This window comes from Miscanthus floridulus, chromosome 4, assembly GCF_019320115.1.
Source record: "Miscanthus floridulus cultivar M001 chromosome 4, ASM1932011v1, whole genome shotgun sequence".
In the NCBI taxonomy this organism is placed as follows: Eukaryota; Viridiplantae; Streptophyta; class Magnoliopsida; order Poales; family Poaceae; genus Miscanthus; species Miscanthus floridulus.
In genome coordinates this window covers 15359177-15379821 of record NC_089583.1, presented here as the reverse complement: position 1 = coordinate 15379821, position 20645 = coordinate 15359177, and the positions used below count along the sequence as shown (strand labels likewise).

The 20645-nt window shown below is 45.6% G+C and overlaps 1 protein-coding gene and 1 pseudogene across 2 annotated transcripts; both read left to right on the top strand.

The window, feature by feature from the left end:
* Positions 1 to 1107: 1107 nt before the first annotated feature.
* On the top strand, positions 1108 to 5299 carry LOC136551011 (uncharacterized; annotated as a pseudogene).
* A 6720-nt stretch (positions 5300 to 12019) lies between these two features.
* On the top strand, positions 12020 to 15335 carry LOC136551010 (uncharacterized). 2 transcript variants are annotated; one of them, XR_010782419.1, is made up of 3 exons: positions 12020 to 12860; positions 13504 to 14046; positions 14142 to 15335. XR_010782419.1 is itself a non-coding variant. In XM_066542610.1 (2 exons), the coding sequence occupies exons 1-2, from the start codon at positions 12240 to 12242 to the stop codon at positions 13936 to 13938; spliced, it is 1056 nt and encodes a 351-aa protein (XP_066398707.1). In that variant the 5' UTR covers positions 12020 to 12239; the 3' UTR covers positions 13939 to 15335. The 2 variants fall into 2 exon arrangements, 1 of the variants encoding a protein (XP_066398707.1); XM_066542610.1 differs by having other exon boundaries at positions 13504 to 15335.
* Positions 15336 to 20645: the final 5310 nt, after the last annotated feature.

Sequence of the window (20645 nt, the reverse complement as noted above, 5' to 3'; positions counted from 1 at the left end):
CTGGTCACCTTAGCAAAGCCTTCTACTTCCCACCTCCTTATGCGCCTTATATAGTGGACATTATTAGCTTTATTAGAGTATATAGATGTGGATATAGAAATATAGAATGTAGAATATAAAGAATATAGATATGACTTATTATTCTGCATACATGCACCGTAAAGTATATACATCACAAACTGAAAAGGGTAATATACTTTTCATGCAGACATATATGAAGTCTAACCGGAAGAGATGGGCGCAAACTAATAAATAACCAAATGAATTAGGAGTACAAGTGAACTGTAGTGGTCCAGTTGGTCTTTGCCAAGAAGGTAGTATAATGGAGATTTTTATTTTACTTTCTTTGATTAAACTGGTAGTTTCTAGACCTTGAGATTTAATATGGAATGTTATTTTGTTGGCCAAATACTATTATGCTAGTTTTCTAAAATTTATTTTTTATTTGATTTATTTTGTGAGATTTAGCATGGAGCCTTCCAAACATTCTTTAATTTATAATTAATAATAGACCACTGTTAAAGAAACACTGGTCGACAGCAGCAGCTCGGATTCTACATCTAGCTAGTAGTACTCCCTTCGTATGAAAATTTTAATATTTTTGAATTTTTAAGATAGATTAATACTCAACAGGACTATTAAGAAAAAAAATACCTTTCATTAAAAGAAACATATGGAAACATCAAGTTGATATGAACCTAACCTATATATTATCCAAAAGCTAAAACATCAAGTTTTCTGAGACATTGGATTCCCTAACTTTGCTCACTTTGAGCCCCTCACAAGGCAGCAAAAGAAAAGGATACTGTACTCAATTACCCTCTACTCTACTGTAGGACCAGATCAGGAAGACAAACAGAGGAGCCCTTGCGTGCTACTTATTACTAGCATGTCTTTATTAACTTTATCTTTTGAAAATCCTGCAGCGGCCGGTTAGCTGGTTCCAAGCAAAGAATCGTCTTTTGTTTTCTTTTGTCTCACCCAATAAGCAAAGAATCATCTCTGATGAGCATACAGACACACAAAAGAAAAGTTTATCTGAACATTTGCCTAAAAAGCAAAGTTTCTGTATACTACCACCGGCTACATTGCTTCTCTCTGGACTCTCCCTCATACACGCACACAAGCACAACACTCGCTCAATCGTCGGTTCCATCTCTTTGGCTTCTATCCTGCTACTGCATGCCAATTCAACATAAGCGAGGTATGTAATTTAATTATTGGATCGCTTCCGTTGCAAATTCAAGTCCATCTGCAATGTATGTAACATGCTCATAATCATGGGAAGAACCACTAGTTTGAAATTACATGCAATCTTTGGTTTGATCCGTTTGTCTTTCTACATATCTCCTGCTACGTATTCGACAAGAAAATATTTATATATGTCCTGCTACTCAAGTTCATCGTCTGTTGCTGCTCTGCTGCATGTAGCTCTTGCGCATCATGGAAATCAACTAATTTGGAGAAGTGGATATATCATACGTATAGCATAAAATTTATGATGCATGAGACGCTACATATACACGGATAATTTATATGTTCTTAAATACCCCATCTGTCCAGAAATATGATGTATTTTTTGGTTGTTCTAACTCAAGTTGTCATAAATTTCACAAAAAAATCTAGAAAAAAGAACAATAATATTTATGACACCAAATAAGCTTTCTTTGACACATTATGAAATGTATTTTCGTAACTTACCTTTTTGATGTAATAGAAGTTGAGATTTTACTCTGCAAACTTGGTCAAATAAACTTAAGATAATTTGATATAGAAAAAACTGAAGATCTCCTATATTTCAGGATTGAGTGAATAGTTTCATGTTTGTGTGTTGATCAGGTCAGCGGATGGAATGATCGTGATGGGTTAGATTCCATATTGTAATCCAAATGGAATCGGTCTGCTGGACATTGGCAGCTCTGCGCATGGACCATTCCCTTCCAAAATGAAGCGGAGGTTGCAGCAGCATTATTAATCGCTGAAGATATAGTAGTGGTACACCGAACGCACAAATAATCCTCCAAGGCGAACTGACCGGCGTGGCCGGTTAATTACCTCAATCCAATCCATCATGCGTACTCAGGTAATCCACCCAGGTTGCAGCAAGCAAGATCTCTCCTCTGGTTTTTGCTCCACCTTAATCCGCAACGGCCTGACGCATTTGTGCATATGTATGCAGGATATTTATGCCGACACGATAGACGACGCCGCTGAAACAATTCTCCAAGTGCTGAAGGAAAAGACTAATACTACCAGAACCCTCGGTAGCAGAGACAATGTCTTCTACTTCGACGGCTGGGACGGGCTGGGGGCGTCCGCCGTCCTCCGAGCCATCGCCCAACGCCTCTCCACAACTTCAGCAGATGGGAAGAGAGCTCTGGCCGAACAGGACTTTGATCAGGTCATCCACATCGACTGCTCGATGTGGCAGAGCAGGAGAGCGCTTCAGCGGGCGGTCGCGGAGCAGCTGAAGCTCCCCGATAAAGTGATGGAGTTGTTCGACAGGGAGGACGAGGAGGACGATTTCCGTGGGGTGGCCCAGGGATCCCGCGCTGAGCTACAACAAGTCATCAGGGAGATACACCAACACATACAGAAGCTGAACCACAGATTCTTGGTGATTTTCCACAATGGGAGCAATGAGGAGATCGATCTAGCAAGTTTGTGTGGATTCCCTTTGTCCGGGTTTTCAACCAACAAGGTCCTGTGGACATTCCAAGGGAGATTCCGGCTCATACCCTGGAGGGAAGTCGACAAGACCATGAAGAGTGAAAGAACGACGACTGATGCTTTTATGCCTGCGGCCTCACGTTATGCTAAGGAGAAACTTCCACCAGAGCTCTGGTCCTACCTTGTACAGAAAGAGGCTTCAGAAGTAGTAGAAGTGCGCATGATTAACACTGGCCTTGGCGGGGGCTATGTTGATCGGCCTACACAAGTGGCAGAGTGCTTCATGTACATGCTGGGGCTTTGTTGTAGAGGCCGCCATTCAGTCGACTACGACTGGGCCACCCATGGCGCCAACTACTGGATATGTGATGGCATCATACAACAGCAAGGACAGGGAGACAGAGAAGCTGGAGCTGATGGTGACGATGATGGATCGTGGAGAGCTGCTGATGCACTGCAGTTTGAGATGGCACTGGATGTGGACTACCATCAATACTTACCCTCCTCTCACTTGGCAAGGTTCGTCGAGAGCAAGCCAAGTTGGATTTCACCAAATTATGGGTTCAATCAGATCCCGGACAGAACTCTTCCCAACGGAGATATTTTCCAACACTATGCCGGCAAGCTTTGTGTTCTCAAGCTCTCACGCTGCACCTTCAACTTCCAATCACCTCCATTCCTCTGCTGCTACGCCCTCAGGTTTCTATGGCTTGACCATTGTCAAGGCACCGACAAGACCAGCACAGATGGAGCAGGGAAGGAGGAAGACATTCGACGGTGCTTTCAGAGGCTGTGGGTGCTCGACGTGCGCTACACAGACTGTGATCAGATATTGTCGGCGAAGATGTTGGCTCTCATGACCCAGCTCAGGGAGCTAAATGTGATCGGAGCCAAAGGATGGGACATGGGCCAGCTACAGGGACGATTGCTTAACATCCGCAAGCTCCGAGTGAAAAAGTCTGGTGTCAGCTGCAGTTGCCAACAAAATGATCTGTTCTCGGAGATGAACAAGATGGAGCATCTTGACTTTTCAGGAAACAATACGACTGGTGGTTCCAGTTCCATGACGAGCTTATTTGGGCCAGGGGTAAGCAGCAGCAACGTTTGGTGCCTCGAGACTGTCATCATTGTTGATGGATGTGAGGGGTTGAAAAGATCTCCTTCCGCGGATGTACTAACCTGAAGAATCTACTGTTGGGAGGACAAATGTGGTGGCTCCACACCCTAGACATCTCAGGCACGGCAGTGAAAACACTAGACCTCAGTACAACAGCAATCCCGAACCTTGATGAGCTCTATCTACATGAAGCTTTGTGCAATCCTGTGGCCACCGAAGGAAGAGCAAATGGAAGAAGAAGGCTTGGGTAAGCTGTGCATTGACACCACGCTGTCAGCACCCACAGCCCAATCTAGAGAAGAAAAGGCCAAGCGGGGTACTAGTACTGCTACTACTGGAGCATCAGTAGCACCTGCAGCTGCACCACATGGCAATCGGCCAAGCAGTGAATTTGACTGGCACATTTCTGTACGGGATGCAAGGCTCCTTGCGTCCCTGAAGCCAGTCTACTCTGATTCCCGCAAGGCATATGTGGAGATTTCCTCTCCTCCTCATCCTACCGCTGTTGGTGGTGGTGGCAAAGATGAAGGAATATTCAAGAGCGCAGGCAGTCGTGAGCAGCAATTGCTGGCAAACCTGCAGCGGCAGCCTGCGCCTACAGTATACACAGAGATCTCCGTGGACCGCGTACAACAAGCTAGTGAAGGCGGTGCTGATACTCTGGGAATCATGTGGATGTGGCCTTGCCCGGATGTTCCTGATCTTCCTGAAAAGAGGTGCTACATACACATACAAGACCAAATGAGGACAAAATCACCTCCAGGTGGTGAAGAGACTAGTACTATTGCTGTCCCAAGGTTTGTAACTGACTGTGCTAAGATCCTGCATGTGCACGATTGCCCGTCCATCACTAGTATCACTTCAGATGAATATGGTTCACAATGGCCTGGCCCAGAGTGGTGCAGAATTGAGAGGTGCCCCAAACTGGACTTTGTCTTTGATAATGTTCAATACATTGGCTTTCCTTATCAGCTGAGAATATTCTGGGCATCCCAACTCCTAAAGTCACGCTATATCTCAACATCAAAGGGAGACCGTATATTTTATTACCTGACTTTGCTGCACCTGGACTTCTGCCCTAGGCTTGTACACGTACTCCCTTTGACCATGGGGTGGTTTGACGAGGATGGGGACAGCTTGCGCCTCCTTGAGACCCTTGAGATTGCATGGTGCGGTGATCTCAGGGAGATATTTCCTTTCAAAAGAGATAAGCCAGATTCCAAAGACTTCCCCAAGCTGAAGCGTATCCACCTGCATGAGCTCCCTTCGCTACAGCACATTTGTGGGGTCAGAATGTCTGCACCTAATCTTGAGACCGTCAAGATCAGGGGCTGTTGGAACCTCACGCGCCTTCCTGACATTGGCAGCAGCAACAAGGTAGTGGAGTGCGACTGCGAGAAGGAATGGTGGGACAGGTTGGAGTGGGATGACCGCTCGCAGGCAGACCACTACAGACCCATCCACCCACGGTATTACAAGAAGACCCTGCTCAGGGGCAGTGTGCTCAGGTAGTCCCTCCCTCTTTCCCATCATGCAGCTCTAGAACATATATGTTAGAATTCTGTCTTCCAGATCTATTTAGCAACCAATTGAACTCCCTTCCCTCCATCTCTGCCATCTAACTCCAATGTTTTTACATATGCTTATCATAGTACAAGATGACTACAGTATTATTTATGCTCCTGACCAATGGATTAGTCGTTAGTGATGAATTATACAGTCCTTTTATATACATGCACCGAGGGTGACTGCCATGGCAGACACTTCACGTTGTTGATTTGCTCACCTAAATTGATAGATATTAGTGTTTCTCTCTGATGCTCTCCTCTCCAACTCCTGCAGATGAAGTAACCCGGCCGGCTCTTCGTTGGATTACAGTCGCTGGCTGGCCTGCTAGCTGGTGTCTCGCCTTCGATCTGTTGTTCACAATTCTGCTTCTGCGTCCGCTTGATTGGTTTGTGTGTGTGCGCGTGCGCACGCAAATGACAACATGGATGCATATGCTTTTGCTTGTGTCCTGTGGTCTGTCACGTTTGCATTAGTTTGCTTTGCTTTGGTTTGTTTTGTCAGCCTTCCTCAATGGATCCAGCCATCCATCCATCACTGATGCCTATGTGCTCTTGTTGGAAAAAGATGGTGTGAAATAAAATAAGAGCCAGCGAACAAGAATTCAGTCCAACAGCTGAATTCCCTTCAGTTTGTGCAACAGCAGCATGAGACATATGCTCTCATGCGTGCTACTGCCAATTGCTGTGCTCTTCTCTGGTGTGTTTGTGGACTTCGGTTTGGTGCATGCCGCACTGCTGTGTAGCGTGTTGACCTTTCCGTTATGTGTGGAGTAGAGTGATCAATGTTATTGGTGCTCTACTTATGTTTGTGAACAAATAAATAATGCCGATGGTTGTATGTGTGATTTCAACATCCAGTACTACACATGGAACCATGTATGTGGGTCCAATACAAATGTTCCTTCCTTGGCAGAAATGTGCTGCCTCTTTTATGGAGTGCAGTAATACCGTCACATATGCTCTGTGTGTTCTACGGTGACACAGAATTTATGCTCGTAAAATATATGTGGCTATGTATAAAAATTGATATCTCTCCATAGTCCAATCTTCCTCTGATGTCTATTAGTTCCTTTTTCTCGGATGTGAAGATGTGAACGTCAATTAGTCATGGAATTTTTCTAGACCGCCGAAGGAAAAGTGGTGCCTTTAGGTCCTATTTGGCACAACTCCACCACCGGTTCCTGGAGCTATTTGGAGCCATTTTGTGCCAAAAGGGGTAAAACGAAATAGCTCCACCCAAGGAGCCCCTTAAAACCTGCCGAGACAGAGAATAGGTGCGAGATGAAGCTACAAACAGTGGCTTCACCCAGCTCCACCTCGCCTTAGTGGGCCCAACAAGTACAGATACCCGTTTTGCTCCTGCATAGAGAAGAAGAGGTGCGTGCGTGGGGAAGCTAGGCTGCGCCTACCGGGGCGCGCAGGGAAGACCGGCAACGGGCGCCGAGGGCGTAGAATCCGGCCGCAGGACGCTCGCGGGTGCTGGTGCGGACAAGGGCGTCGCCGCCCGAGCGTGCAGGAGCGGACGCCATTGCCGGGGGGTGCGTGGGATGGGAACGCCACCTGCCAAACGCGTTGGGGCCGACAAGGGTGCCGCCGCCGAGGCGCGCTGGACGCAGCCGTCACCTGCCAGAGGCGCTCGGGCGCAGACGCAGCTGTTGTGGGGTGTGTGGGACGTGGCGCCTGCTAGACACGCACGGGCGCGAGCATCGCCGCCGGATGCGTTGAGAAGGACCGAGAGAAGGAGGAGGAGGAGGAGGGTATTTTGGTCTTTTCATTAATATTGTCTACAAGGAGGAGCTGTTTCGCCAAACGGTCCATAAAAACAGCTGCAGCTCCGTTAAGGGAGCTGTTTGTGGAGTTGAAGCTGAAAAAATGGCTACACTAGTCAAGTGGAGCCGTGCCAAACGGGACCTTAATTAGACTGTCTCCAACAACCGCGACCCAAAATACAAGACTCATTCGTACTTTGGGTAGCGCTATAGGCAAAGGGTTCAATACATATTTTTTGTCTTCTCCAACAACAAGACCCAAAAGATAACTCTTTCTGCAAATGTGTCTCCAGGAGAGAGGATACTCAAATTTGGGTTATGCCTCTCCTGGCACCTAAAATGGGTCTTCTATATAGATACTCTGTCGGAGGCTATAGGTATTATGTTAGAGACCCATTTTGAGTTTGGGTTCCGCAATGGGTCTCCTGTTGGAGACAGCTTTAGCAAGTTGCTCTATATGGAAAAAAAAACTCGGCTTTTGACAGTTCAGTTAGTCATGAAGGCACTCACTGAAGATAAAAAATAATATGGGTTTCATGTTTAAATATTGTTTTGCTGTCTACTTTTGTTCAATGGATTTTTGTTTTAGGCAAATTTTGCTTACAAATACTGTTCAACCGCGTAATTTGTTATTGACATCGCCAATTCTAAAATTTGATCGGTACCATTATAAAATCATGTTTCTTTGCTGCTGGACAACGCAAGCATTAAAATCTCCATTTCAATGGATTGGGAGAAAGAAAGGTGTGTGAATAGATCATATTGCCCATGCAAAAAACGGGAAAGGCCCAATATGCTTTCCATGCAAACATATGTGAAGTCCAACCGGAAGAGATGGGCACAAACTAATAAATAACCAAAGAAATTTGGAGCATAAATAGCTGTCCATTTGGACTCACTATCACAAAAATGATTTTAAGAGATTGCTTGTCTGATTAGCAGAGGCGTACACATCAAGAGACCGCCAAATTCCCACCTCTGAAAATCAATTACTGAGATGGGCGGCCTAAGATAGATATCTTTAGATGTCCATCTCTAAAAATTTGTTATTAACGAAGGCAGCCATTTTAAGTGTCCATCTCTAAAATCGATTTTCTAAGGCGGACATATTAAGATGTCGTCTCTAAAAAATAGTTCATTAAAAAATAATTCATAATTTTTTCATGTGAACTCGACAAACTTTATATCAAACTGTAGTTGAGAAGTTCTTCATTCCAAAGAGTCCTAAAATATTATTTTAAGTTCGTGAATTTAAAATTTTTAAACAACCTCAGATGTTGACATGATCCATATCAAAGTTGTAGTTCTCAATACATGACTTGGATTTATGATTCGTGATCATACGAGTTACAACAACTAATGTTCACCGATGATAAGGAATTCGATTCCAAGATATATCGGGTTCCGTGCTATGCATTGGCACGTTTCCTATCCTAGGCCATGTTTAGTTCCCCCAATTTCCTGAATTTGGCACTATGCAAAAAGAAGATTCTCCGTCACATCAAACTTACGGTACATGCATGAAGTACTAAATGTAGACGAAATCAAAAACTAATTGCACAGTTTGATTGTACTTTGCGAGACGAACGTTTTGAGCATAATTAGTCAATGTTTGGACAATTATTATCAAATACAAACGAAATGCTACAGTGTGCTACAGTGCAGCTGTAGATCCGTCGTCGCCGACTTTGGCCGGAACTAAACATGGCCCTAGTTGATATTAGAGATAGTGATAGATTTGTTATCACGCGCCCCTAGGCTTATACGGCGGCCAGCACGCTTTGTGCAGCCCGCTGGCCGGCGCACTTGGCTTGCTGGAGGCGGCCGACGCGCTCGGCTGGATGGAGGCGACCCTGACATCCCACGCGCTAGGTGCTGCCCAGCCGCCCGCCTTGCTGGGTGCTGCGGGGCCATGACGATCAGGTCATCAGGCCGTGGATCCGGTTCTTCTCGGCATAAATTAGCTAGAACGGTATAATCGTCATTCACGTGGCAAGATTAGCAGAAAATATAAACAAAGGAGATAAATAGGAGATTAATTCAGAGGTCAGATCGTCTATGGTCCCTAGATATGTGGATCAGAATGTAATGAAAAATATATATTTTTTAAATCCACGACATATCGCTCGCTAAATTAATTCTTGTTAATTTTAATTAGAGATTAGAACTACACTTTTTTTTTGTTCTCCTGTAAAGTCAATGAGCAGGATTTCTAACTGTATCGCCACATGGATAATATAAAAATTAATGTTGTGATATATATTTGCGTCTAAATATCTACGTGCTTTGTGATGCATTTTAATTCGATACATGGTTTAATAGAGCATTGCCATATTATTACCAACATTAACTTATATTATGGATGTCATGGTCATCATAATATAAGTGCATTTATAATTTTTTTAGAAAGAATAAAATATAAATAAATATGTATCATTCTTGTATTGTTTTCCATGAACGTTCAATAGACCTTTTTCTCCCGTTGCAAGGCTCGGGCATTTCTACTAATCCCTAATACTAAAGAGGCAAAATTTCTTGCCACCCTAAATTTTCGTCCAACCTAATCCTGAAGTGGCTCGCTCAGACTTGCCATCAAATACGAAAAACTGTGTCCTAGTTTTTCTCCGTGAACCGTCCGTTGTTTTAGTCCCTTTCCCGTTTCTTTTTATTTTTTAGTTTCCACCATTACGTGACATTTTCTTCTCTTTTTTATCTCCCATTCTTTCTTATAATAAACAAAAATAATAAATAACAAATATATTATGAGTCTCCTATTTTTTAACTTCTAAAATGCGCTCACGCCCTCCATGTGCCGTATGAGTCCGGACTTATGGTCCGTGCTCATACAAGTAAGCATAACTCCTATTTCTTATCTTTTTCATCCAACTTTTTTTCTTATAAATAAAATAATAAATAATAAATATATTATGAGTCTCATATCTTTTTACTTTCCAAAATGTGCTCACACCCTCCGAGGCCCGTATGAGAGTCCGGACTCATGATCTGTGCTCATACAAGTAACCACAACTCGCATTTAGCAACGCACAGGCACAATTGTTAACAAAATAAACAAAATCTGTCAATAGTCTATGTTGGATCGGTGAGACGTGCAAAATCTACATGGAGCAGGTGAGTACTTTATCGACACATTTTTAGGTTTTATTATTTTCTTTTCCCAAGTATAGTTTAGTATGTTTTTTTCATGGTTTTTGTATTTTTATTTTTCCCAGCGCAAACTCAGACACGTGATGGGGCGTGCGTTCGTGCCCCGACAAGGGGAAGAAGAGCCACCTAGCGCCGGGGTCACGGTTCTAGGATAGAATTCACTGACAGACATGTGTACAAGAGGGTTTGGGTTGGTGGTCGCGACATGGCGGTGATGGTGGCCGAGACGACGTGGGCAACGCTCGCCGGGGCGGTGGGAGATGGCAGTTGCGCAGGGCTAACAACGGGGGCGTCGTGCCGGAGTAGTCGACAGGAGCCCTGTGGTTAGGGTAGGGCGGCGTGGGAGGTTGGTGGGGCAGTGATACTGTGTGAGCTGCCGACTGTGGGTGCTAGAAGCCCGATGGAGGGGACGGCGGCTGAGGGGTGCATGAGGCGGTGTGCGCAAGCGAGAGCAGGGGTGGGAGTGGTGCCGGCAAGGAGGAAGAAGGATCACGTAGTTCCCAACCACGCGACCCTTCTCCCGTAGCAACGCACAAACATATTTGCTAGTCTCTACTTAACATTCAAGAGTATATAAATGTTTTTTCATGTCTATATTCGTGTCTAAGAGCATCTCCAAGGGCATCCTATTTTTTCTTCCAAAAACATGATGTTTTCCAACTCCCAAAAAGATATTGGCAGGAATAAAAAGGTCATCTCCAAGAGTTTACAATAATTTAGTCCCAAAACAGTCCTGCACCAAATTTGGTTCCCAGCAGTTTTTTTTTTTTTTTTTTTTTTTTGGCGCGAGAGATCGTGAGTCGCATCTCCGCCGCCGCCAGCCTCTCCGCCTGCCACCAGGACCTCCAAGCCGGCGCAGGCCGCGCATCACCCGGCCAGGGTCAGGTCACGCACGAGGCCATCACATCAGGTCACCGAAAATATTAGGTGTCAGCAGGCCGCGCATCTGAGGTTCCGAAATATATTAGTAGGTGTCAGCTTGTGCACGGATACTTACGTCTTCTGATTCTGGAGGACTAATCTAATCTATGAAATCAAAGGAACGAAGGGAGCAAACCGATCTACATTACGTTTACGTTTTCATCCAGAGCGGCAGGCATGGGCACCCACGACTTCTCGAGCTCATCCTACTGCGTCTGGAGTCGCCGATCTGGCTCCTTGGTGCAGCGTCGACGTGCAAGCGATGGCAACGCGTCATCGCCTGCGCCGGCTTCCTCCGCCGCTTCCGCGCCCTCCACAACAGAGCACCCATCATCGCTGGCTCTTACTACAACAGCCAAAACTTGATCCGTCGTCCATACTTCAAGTCATCGCCGTCGTTGGCCTCCGCTGTCGACGGCCGCCACTTCCTCCCCGTGAATTGGAAGTAACAACCACTGGAAGATGCGGGAGCCTCCTCCTGATGATCAACCGCGCGGACTTCAAGACCGGACACCAGGACTTGATCGTCTGCGAGCCCCTGACACGGCGCTGTCTGATGGTTCCTGCCATGACGGCGTCCGTTCGCTGCCGGGGCGGCACGGCCGTCCACCTCGACTCCGAGTCGTTGTCTGAGGGAGGTGGCATCGGCATGTCCACGCGCTGGGCCAGAACGACAAGCAAGCCGGAGCATCTTCGTCCAGGCCCAACTCAAGCCCAACCCAAAGACTTCTGGCCCTGAGAGTGGCTGCGCTAGCTCATGTATATGTATATAGGCTAAGCTGTGAGAAGGGGGGGAGGGGAATTGTAAACCTTGCTATGTTCTAATCGAAGTACTCATCCTGCCTACTTCCTCTGTTCTTCCCCCTTCCTCAAGTTTGCCTAATTCCTCTGTTCTTCCCCCTTCCCCAAGTTTGCTATTCTTCCCCCGCGCTGCTGTTAACAATTTGGTATTGGATTCCTCATTCGATCCTGGACCCCAACCCTAGCCCCCATCCCCACTACACCCGGTTTCAGCGATCCCGCGGCGCCATGGAGCCGAACATGAAGCTTATCCTTGACGAGATTTCACAGCTGAATCGTCGCTTCGATGAGCAGGATGGCCGCCTCAACCGCCGCTTCGCCGAGTTGGAGCTCTCCATCTCCGACCGCTCCACCGCCATCGATTCCCGACTCACCTCCCTGGAGGCGGCGCACGTCACGGCGGAGAGCGCGCTTTCGCGGCCCGTCGCCGACCTGGAGTCCGCCCCAGCGGATCTGCAGGTCAACACCGTCGAGAGCCGCGTGACGTCCTTGGAGGCGAGCTACACCGACCGTGATGCTGAGTTCAACAACCGCCTGCGAACGCTCGAAGCTCTCCGCATCAGCCCCGTCAAGGACGAGCGTGACGATCGGGTCACGACGCTCGAGAAGGCCACCAAGGAGTTGTGCGCATGGCAGCCTGAGGTGGATGGCGTCCTCGACGACATCCGCATCTCCGTCCAGAAGATGGCGAAGAACCACGCCCGCGCGGTGTTCGACGAGATGCCGCACGGCACCAGCATCGCCAACTCTCCAACCAAGGCGGCTGCGAACTCATCGAAGGGGTTCCCCGCCGAACTGCCCGTGTTTGGGCGCCGCGTTGAACCGACTACACAGGATACGGGACCCGGGGTACGTCGTCCGATTCCACTCCTGCTACTACTGTTTCTCACCAGCCGTGTTCGCGTCCCGCCCATCCTCAGTTAGCTGTGATCCCGGGTCCATTCAATCACTTTGCTCGTCGACCAGAACCATTCCGTTCTAGCCCCGTCCTACCGCGTCGTTATCCTCCCCCTCGTCCTCCTAAGAGTTCTCAACAGTCACCTAATACTAGCCGTCTTCCTAAACTATCCTCGCCGTTGGCGTTCACTCTGTACGAAGTATTTCAACACCTACGAGGTCCATCCGTTTGTCTGGGTCAGTTTGGTTGAGCATTACATGGAGGTTGCGGCTGTTTGCTGGTACCAGTCATTATCTCCCCAGTTGCCTTCGCTCAATTGGTCATCCTTTTGCCAATTGTTGCATGATCGTTTCGATCGGGACCAGCACAAATCCCTCCTTCGCCAAATGTTCAACATCCGCCAACAAACCACAGTGTCTGCCTATGTATCAGCCTTTTCCCAACTGGTGGACCAGCTAAAAGCCAATTCTCCTTCATATGATCCCTTTTTTCACCACTCGATTCATGGATGGGCTTCGTCATGGCATTCGTGCAATTGTGGTTATTCAAAGGCCCCAAAACTTTGATACTGCTTGTCGCCTTGCGTTGTTGCAGGAGGAGGTGGCATCCCCGCCGTCGAAGCCGTTCCGCTCCGGTGATTGGTCCTCGCCGTTCAAGTCTCTGCCGGCGGTCAAGACACCCTTGCCGTTGCCGCCCCCGCCCAAGGTGGAGAAGGCCCATGTAACTGTTGTCCCAGCCGCGGGAGCCACGTCGTCCACTGATTCTACTCTCAAGGCGGTGAAAGCTTACCGTCGAGCGCTTGGGCTCTGCTTCAAGTGTGGTGGTAAATGGTCCATGGACCATCAGTGCTCCCCAGAGGTTCTTCTCGCTGTCGAAGCGATCTGGCAAGTTTTTTCTGATGATGATGATTGCTTACCAGAGGACTCGGGCCCAGGATGCAGTGAGGACCACGTTTTCATGGCTATTTCTAAGGCTGCTCTGCCGGGTTCAACTCCATCTCGAGCTATTCAGTTTCAAGGCTCAGTATAGAATTGCCCAGTTCGCATATTGATTGATTCTGGTAGTTCAGCCTCATTCCTCAGTACTTCTGTTGCTCAGTGGTTGTCAGCGGTCTCTCTGCTGCCTGCTCCAACCCAGGTACAAGTTGCTGGTGGTGGCATTATTCAGAGTTCCGAAATTTTGCATGACATTCAGTGGACTGTTGATCAGTATTCCTTCCGGTCTAATTTCAGGCTGTTACCGCTTACTGCCTATGATGTTATCATCGGCATGGACTGGTTGGAGGCTCATAGCCCAATGCATGTACACTGGTTACAGACCCAATGCATGTACACTGGTTACAGAAGTGGTTGGCTATTCCTTATCAGGGGCAGTTGGTCTTGTTGCAGGGGCTTGATTCTGTCAGTCCTTCCCATTTGTACATTCAACTCTGTGCAGTTCAGGATGCCGTGCCTCAAGAGCAGCAGGCTGTGGATGTACCTCCTGAGATTCAGCTTCTACTGCAGAAGTTTTCCTCTATGTTTGAAGAACCTACTGAGCTGCCTCCGTCCCAGGCATGTAATCATCGTATTCCTCTGATTCCGGGCGCTCAGCCCATTTTCACTCGTCCATATCGGTACCCGCCTGGTTGAAAGGATGAAATTGAGCGGCAAGTGCGTGACATGCTAGCTCAAGGACTGATTCAGCCGAGCTATTGTCCGTTTTCTTCCCCGGTATTGCTCGTCAAGAAAAAGGATGGATCCTATCGGTTCTGCGTTGATTTTCGTCAGCTGAATGCAATCACAGCGAAGTCCAAGTTTCTTGCACCAGTTTTTGATCAATTGATGGACGAGCTTACTCATGCCAGTTGGTCTCCAACCTGGACCTTCGCGTCGGATTTCATCAAATCTTACTGCATCCAGGTGAAGAACCGAAGACAGCCTTCCAGACTCACCTCGGTGAAAGGTCGAGATGGCGGACTAGAGGGGGGTGAATAGTCATTTCTAAAATTAATCACGTCGGCTAACCAAAACAAGTGCGGAATTAAAACTATTGGTTTAGCCAAGACTACACCCCTCTATCTATGTTCTCTAGCACCTTGCAAAGATCCTAATTAAGCAACTAAGGTGCCGGGCTAACTAGAGTTCACCTAACAAATTCTAGAAGCAAAGTCACACAAACCTATGGCACTAGTACTTCAAGCAACGAGGGAGGTCCTACACATGCTAGTAAGCAAAAGAATAAAGCCACCTAAGCTCACTAGCAATGCTCAATAACAAGATAACCAATGCCAAATTAAAGAGCGCAAATACTTAGCAACACAAACTAAACAATATAACTAACAAGGTTACACAAATCAAATTAGTCACGCAAGGGAGCTACTTCTATGCTACACAAGCAAGAAAGTAACTAGTAAGCTACACAAGCGAACTAATTACAAGAGCAACTACACAAGCACAATGTATATGAAAGTAATTACAAGATTGTGTAAAGGGATTACAAACCAACGGGAAGAACAATGTTGACACGGTGATTTTTCTTCCAAGGTTTACATGCTTGCCAACATGCTAGTCCCCGTTGAGACAAGCTCCAAGGTTGCCGCCGGTCCTCTTGCTAGTGGTGACCCGCAAGTCACACTCTCCCATGTGGAGTGCTTACCACAAGCTCTAGCACTTGACCCAGCCGGACCACTTGTCGCCCTTTGCGTCTCGCTCTACTAGAGTTGCTCTTCGCAGCTCCCGTGAGGCGAGCACAATGCCTCTCACAAAGCTCTTCTCCGGAGCACCGCATAGGCTTCTTGCGGGCTTCGACGGAGACCACCACCAAGCCGTCTAGGAGGTGGCAACCTCCAAGAGTAACAAGCACCACCGGCTTGCAAGACGACCACCTGGTGCCACTCGATGCAACCTCACGATGCAATCGCACTAGAATCGCTCGCTCACTCGATCGGATGAACACTATCAAGCTCAAGTGAGTTAGAGGGCTCCCAAGCACTGTCACATAAGCCACCAAGGCTCTAGTGTGCTCTACACACAGCCAAAGGCTGACCAACACTTCTATTTATAGCCCCATGGGCTAAAATAGCCGTTACCCCTTCACTGGGTATTTTTTGAGACGACCGGACACGTAGGTCGTGTGCACCGGACGCGTCTGATGTGGCGACCGGACGCGTCCTGTCGCTGCGTCTAGTCACTGCTTGACCGCCATGTGTCCCATTCAAATGAAGTAGCCGTTGCCGCCCAACGGCCCTCTCTGACACGCTCTGACGCGACGCATCGGACGCACTGCAGCGAAGTGATCAGACACGGGATGGGCAGCGTCCGGTCGAGTCCAGAGAGCTCCTAGAGCCGCTCAACTGCGATCGGACATGTCTAGTGTGGACGACCAGACACAGAAGGGGCAGCGTCCGATCGAGTCCATAGAGCTCCCAGAGCCGCTCAACTGCGACCGGATGCGTCCGGTGTGGCCGACCGGACGTGCCCCTGCGTCCGGTCCTTTCTGGACCAACACCCACGCCCCACGTCACCACGACCTGATGCTAAACAGTGATTGCTCAATGTTCGGTCACTTCTATGAGCCAGAGTCCAGTCACCTCGGCAACTCTGCCCGTGCCTGGCCAGAATACCGGACGCGTTTGGTATCGATATTGGACGCGTCCGATCATGTCAGGAACGCTGCCGCCTGAGTCAGTACCAGACGCGTCCGGTAAGCATGTCGGACGCATCCGGTCACCCCCGTGACCAACGCATTCAACTCCTTTTCTTCACCAACTTCTTCTCCTTTGCAAATGTGCCAACACCACCAAGTGTACAACACCTTGTGCATGTGTGTTAGCTTTTCACAAACATTTTTCAAAGGATTAGTCACTCAACTTGCCACGCCACTCGATCCTAGCGACGATGCAAAGTTAGATTACTCGAGTGGCACTAGATGACCGATATGCAAACAAGTTTGTCCATCTTGATAGTACGGCCATCTATCCTAAACCCGGTCATAAACTTCTCTACACACCTATGACTGGTGAAATAAAATGCCCTAGGTTATACCTTTGCCTTGCGCATTCCATTCTATCTCCTCCATTGTTCATGCAACACATGCACCAACCAATCACCAAATGATATGATCCACTTCATGTCATCACGTGACCGTATTGGTTCATCGATCTTGACTTCACTTGCTTTTCACTGTTGCCTTCATCTATCGGTGCCAAGTCTTGCTCAAGCTTCACCGCCACGTGGTCCATCACTCCAAAGCCTCCGACTTGCCCTTCACGCTTGCAACCGGTCCATTAAGTTAAGTCATGTCTTGATCTTCTCCACCTTGATCACATGACTCCATATCATGTCTCATGTGCAATAAGCTCCTTCATCATCACATGTGTGAGCTTTGCAACATCTTTGAGCCATTATCACCGTCATAGCATATGTTTCTCACACACATGTACCTGTGGACTAATCACCTGTGTATCTCACTTAAGCACATTAGTCCACCTAAGATTATCATTCAATTACCAAAACAAAACAAGGACCTTTCAATCTCCCCCTTTTTGGTAATTGATGACAACTCTAGAAAGATATGGAAATTAAGCTCATTTGAAGCTCGCACTTCACACAAGTATAAATTGCCAACTTGATTTGGATTTTATGCCACTTATCCAACATTTAAGCTCTATGTTAAGATTTAGATAAGCATCATAAAACCCGACTTGGTAGTGATAGCTCCCCCTACATGTGTGCTCAAATGATTTGGTTTCAAGTTTGCACACATGCATAAATATGAAATTTGTGGGAGTGTTATCACTACTAAGTGATGCTAAGGTGTATAGAATAACCTTTGAAGCATGATACCAATCGGAGTTGCACTTTTAACACCATCCTTAGCATCATGAGTAGCTAGACAACAAAAACATTAGAAACCCTGTGAGATCAACATTATAAGCAAGGTTGTAGTACCATGTGTGAAAATATGAGTCTAGCTATCATCCTATGTATGCTAATTATCAAATCATCATTCAAATTCTACAACTAGCATACACCACACAAGCATGCATATTGAATTTAAAAGCTTATGTAATGCAAGCAAGCACATGAATATGTATATATCAAATGCAATCAATCAAAGTTCATGAGCTTGCTCCCCCTACTTGTGTGCTTCTCTTTTCTAAGAATTTTGATCCATCTCTTTTCTTCAATGTTGCTCTCTCTTTGTCCATGTCCAGCCTCTACTTCTTTGTCTCAATCTCTCCCAAAGCTTTTATATCTTTGTACAATCTCTCCTCCTTTATCATCAATTTCTATAAAAGGTGTGCTTCTCATTGATGCAAAGGTTTGCATTTGGGGTAGATGGTTGAGGCTTGAATCTTGCATTTTTATGGACATCACTTGATTATTGGAATGACACCACTTGTATAGCTTCTTGAGATACCACACATAGGATCTTTGACCTTGATACCAATTTGTGGGACACCTCCCCCTATGTGATAGCATGGGTCATCCATTTAATACACTTGAGCTCTTGTAGATGAGGGATGCATTCTTCATTTGATGATCACTTAAAGTTGAGGATCACTTGTGGAACCATCGTCTTACATGATTGATACCACTTGTAGATGTGATACCACTTGAAAGAATTTTCTAGTATGGAACCACTTGTTGGATTTATCAATAAAAACCATTTCTTGAACCTTTGCTATCTTCATGAGTACCACTTATAGGATATCACTTGTGAGTTGATCTAGACATCACTTGTGAATTCTTGATGAAATACTTGAGTCTAGATACCACTTGAAATAAATAAACTAGATATCCGTTTGCATTGTTGTCTTGTACTTATATTCTTATCACTATCATGAACTTCTATGGTTGACTTGAACTAAATTGATTTGCCTAAGCTTTCAAGTCCGGTTTGAACCCTCTCTAAGCTTCTTCACACTCATTTGGAGGTTATCTTATCGAGGTTGTACTTGTCACTTGTTGGCAATCTAAATTAAATAAATACTTGGGTTCACTAGCTCATGAACAAATTCATATACCAACCACTAGATCAACTAATCATTCAAGCAATAGTGGTAGGCTATGAATTTAAACATTTCATTTGTTATGCATGACCCTATTAAGCATGTACTATATGCACTAATCGCATACTAGTAAGGGATGAAATGATTATGCACATTACAATGATACCTTTGCTATGTTGGAGTAGAGGATAGTCACATAGATTTCAATTCATTACTCCAATAGCAATGTGAAGTCCAATTATAAGTTTGGTGAAGACCAATCATGAATAATGAAATCCATTCTTCACCCATATGATTTGAGAACCACTAATATGATCAAGTGCACTATCTTGTTGTGGTTAGCTTGATTCATCTTTTGATCAATGCTTGCATGAGAACACCAATGTGAGAATACCACTTGAAATATTATGACTAGCTCTCTTTTGGGTGTTGCTTGCTTTTCTTGATCAACCCTTTTGATTGCTTCAACTAAGCATCTCAAATGTCCCTCGGATCACCACTTTCATGTTAGCCTTCCAAGTACCACACTTGGTTTACCTACACATAGGCGGCAAGCCCCTACACTAGGGAGAAGTGACCTCTCTCCAAGAACCATTCTTGACACTCACTTGAAATAAATTTGTTGATTGATCTAAGTGATGGACTTAACTTGATGAATAACCTTGATTCCTTCTTTAAGTTCTTTTCTTTCTACTTGTTTAAGTCATTTTCTTTCTACCAAATGATCTCCAATAATCTATAGAACTTAAACTTCATCTTTATCTTGAGTTTGATCTTGATCTTCCAATTTGAGTACCAAATGTGTGCAAAGTACACTCCACGATCAAATGGCCTTGTACTCTTTGCTTGTCAAGCTTCTAGATCATCTCAATACCAAACTTAGGTGCCTCCATTACTTAAAATCATGTTTCCAACTTGAAGACCTTTCAATCAAAGTGACTCTAGATTAATCCAACTTTTGTCACTTTTCTAGCAGATGTTGTACTCTTAAAGGAAAAATAGATATCTCACAAAGTACAAATCCAAATACCACGAAATTTAGTTGAGATGTGCTTCACTAAGTTATATATCAGCTGTAAAAATTTGAGCTTCATATGACTTCTAGATTGCTATCAGATTTCAATTCTTTCACCCCTGTTATATGCTGAAAACTGCTGCACTATAGCTGACAAGATCCACTCCAAAACCGAAGCATCTCTTATCCAATTCTCATGAAATTTGTACAGAATCTTATACCATAAGTCTAGAGCATTTACACCAATTTTTATGCCAATCCAATAAGTTTTGATCACTGAAACATGGCTAAGATCACAACTCACTCAGATCTTCAATATAGGACAGATTTCAATCACTTGAGCTATACTTCATCAAATGTGAATCAAACTTGAAACCAACTTGTTTGAATACTTTCACAAGACATAAATCCATTCAACCACTCACTAAAAGTCATCTCATGAATTTATTCAACACAAATCAATCCAAACTTGACTACTAATCAATTTATCCATTCAAACATCTTATAGCAAGCAACACTGTATATTTATCCTATTCAATCAACTCATATGCACCCAAATGAAATGATCAACAAGAGATATACCTTGGTTAGCTCATGATCATCCAATTAGCGAGCTTCAACTCAAATATTTGCAAGCCATCAAATAGATCCAATCAATCACCAATAACTTGAATTATAGCACTTGTTTGTTGATAGCACTTGGACTTCACTCAATTTGTCATGGCA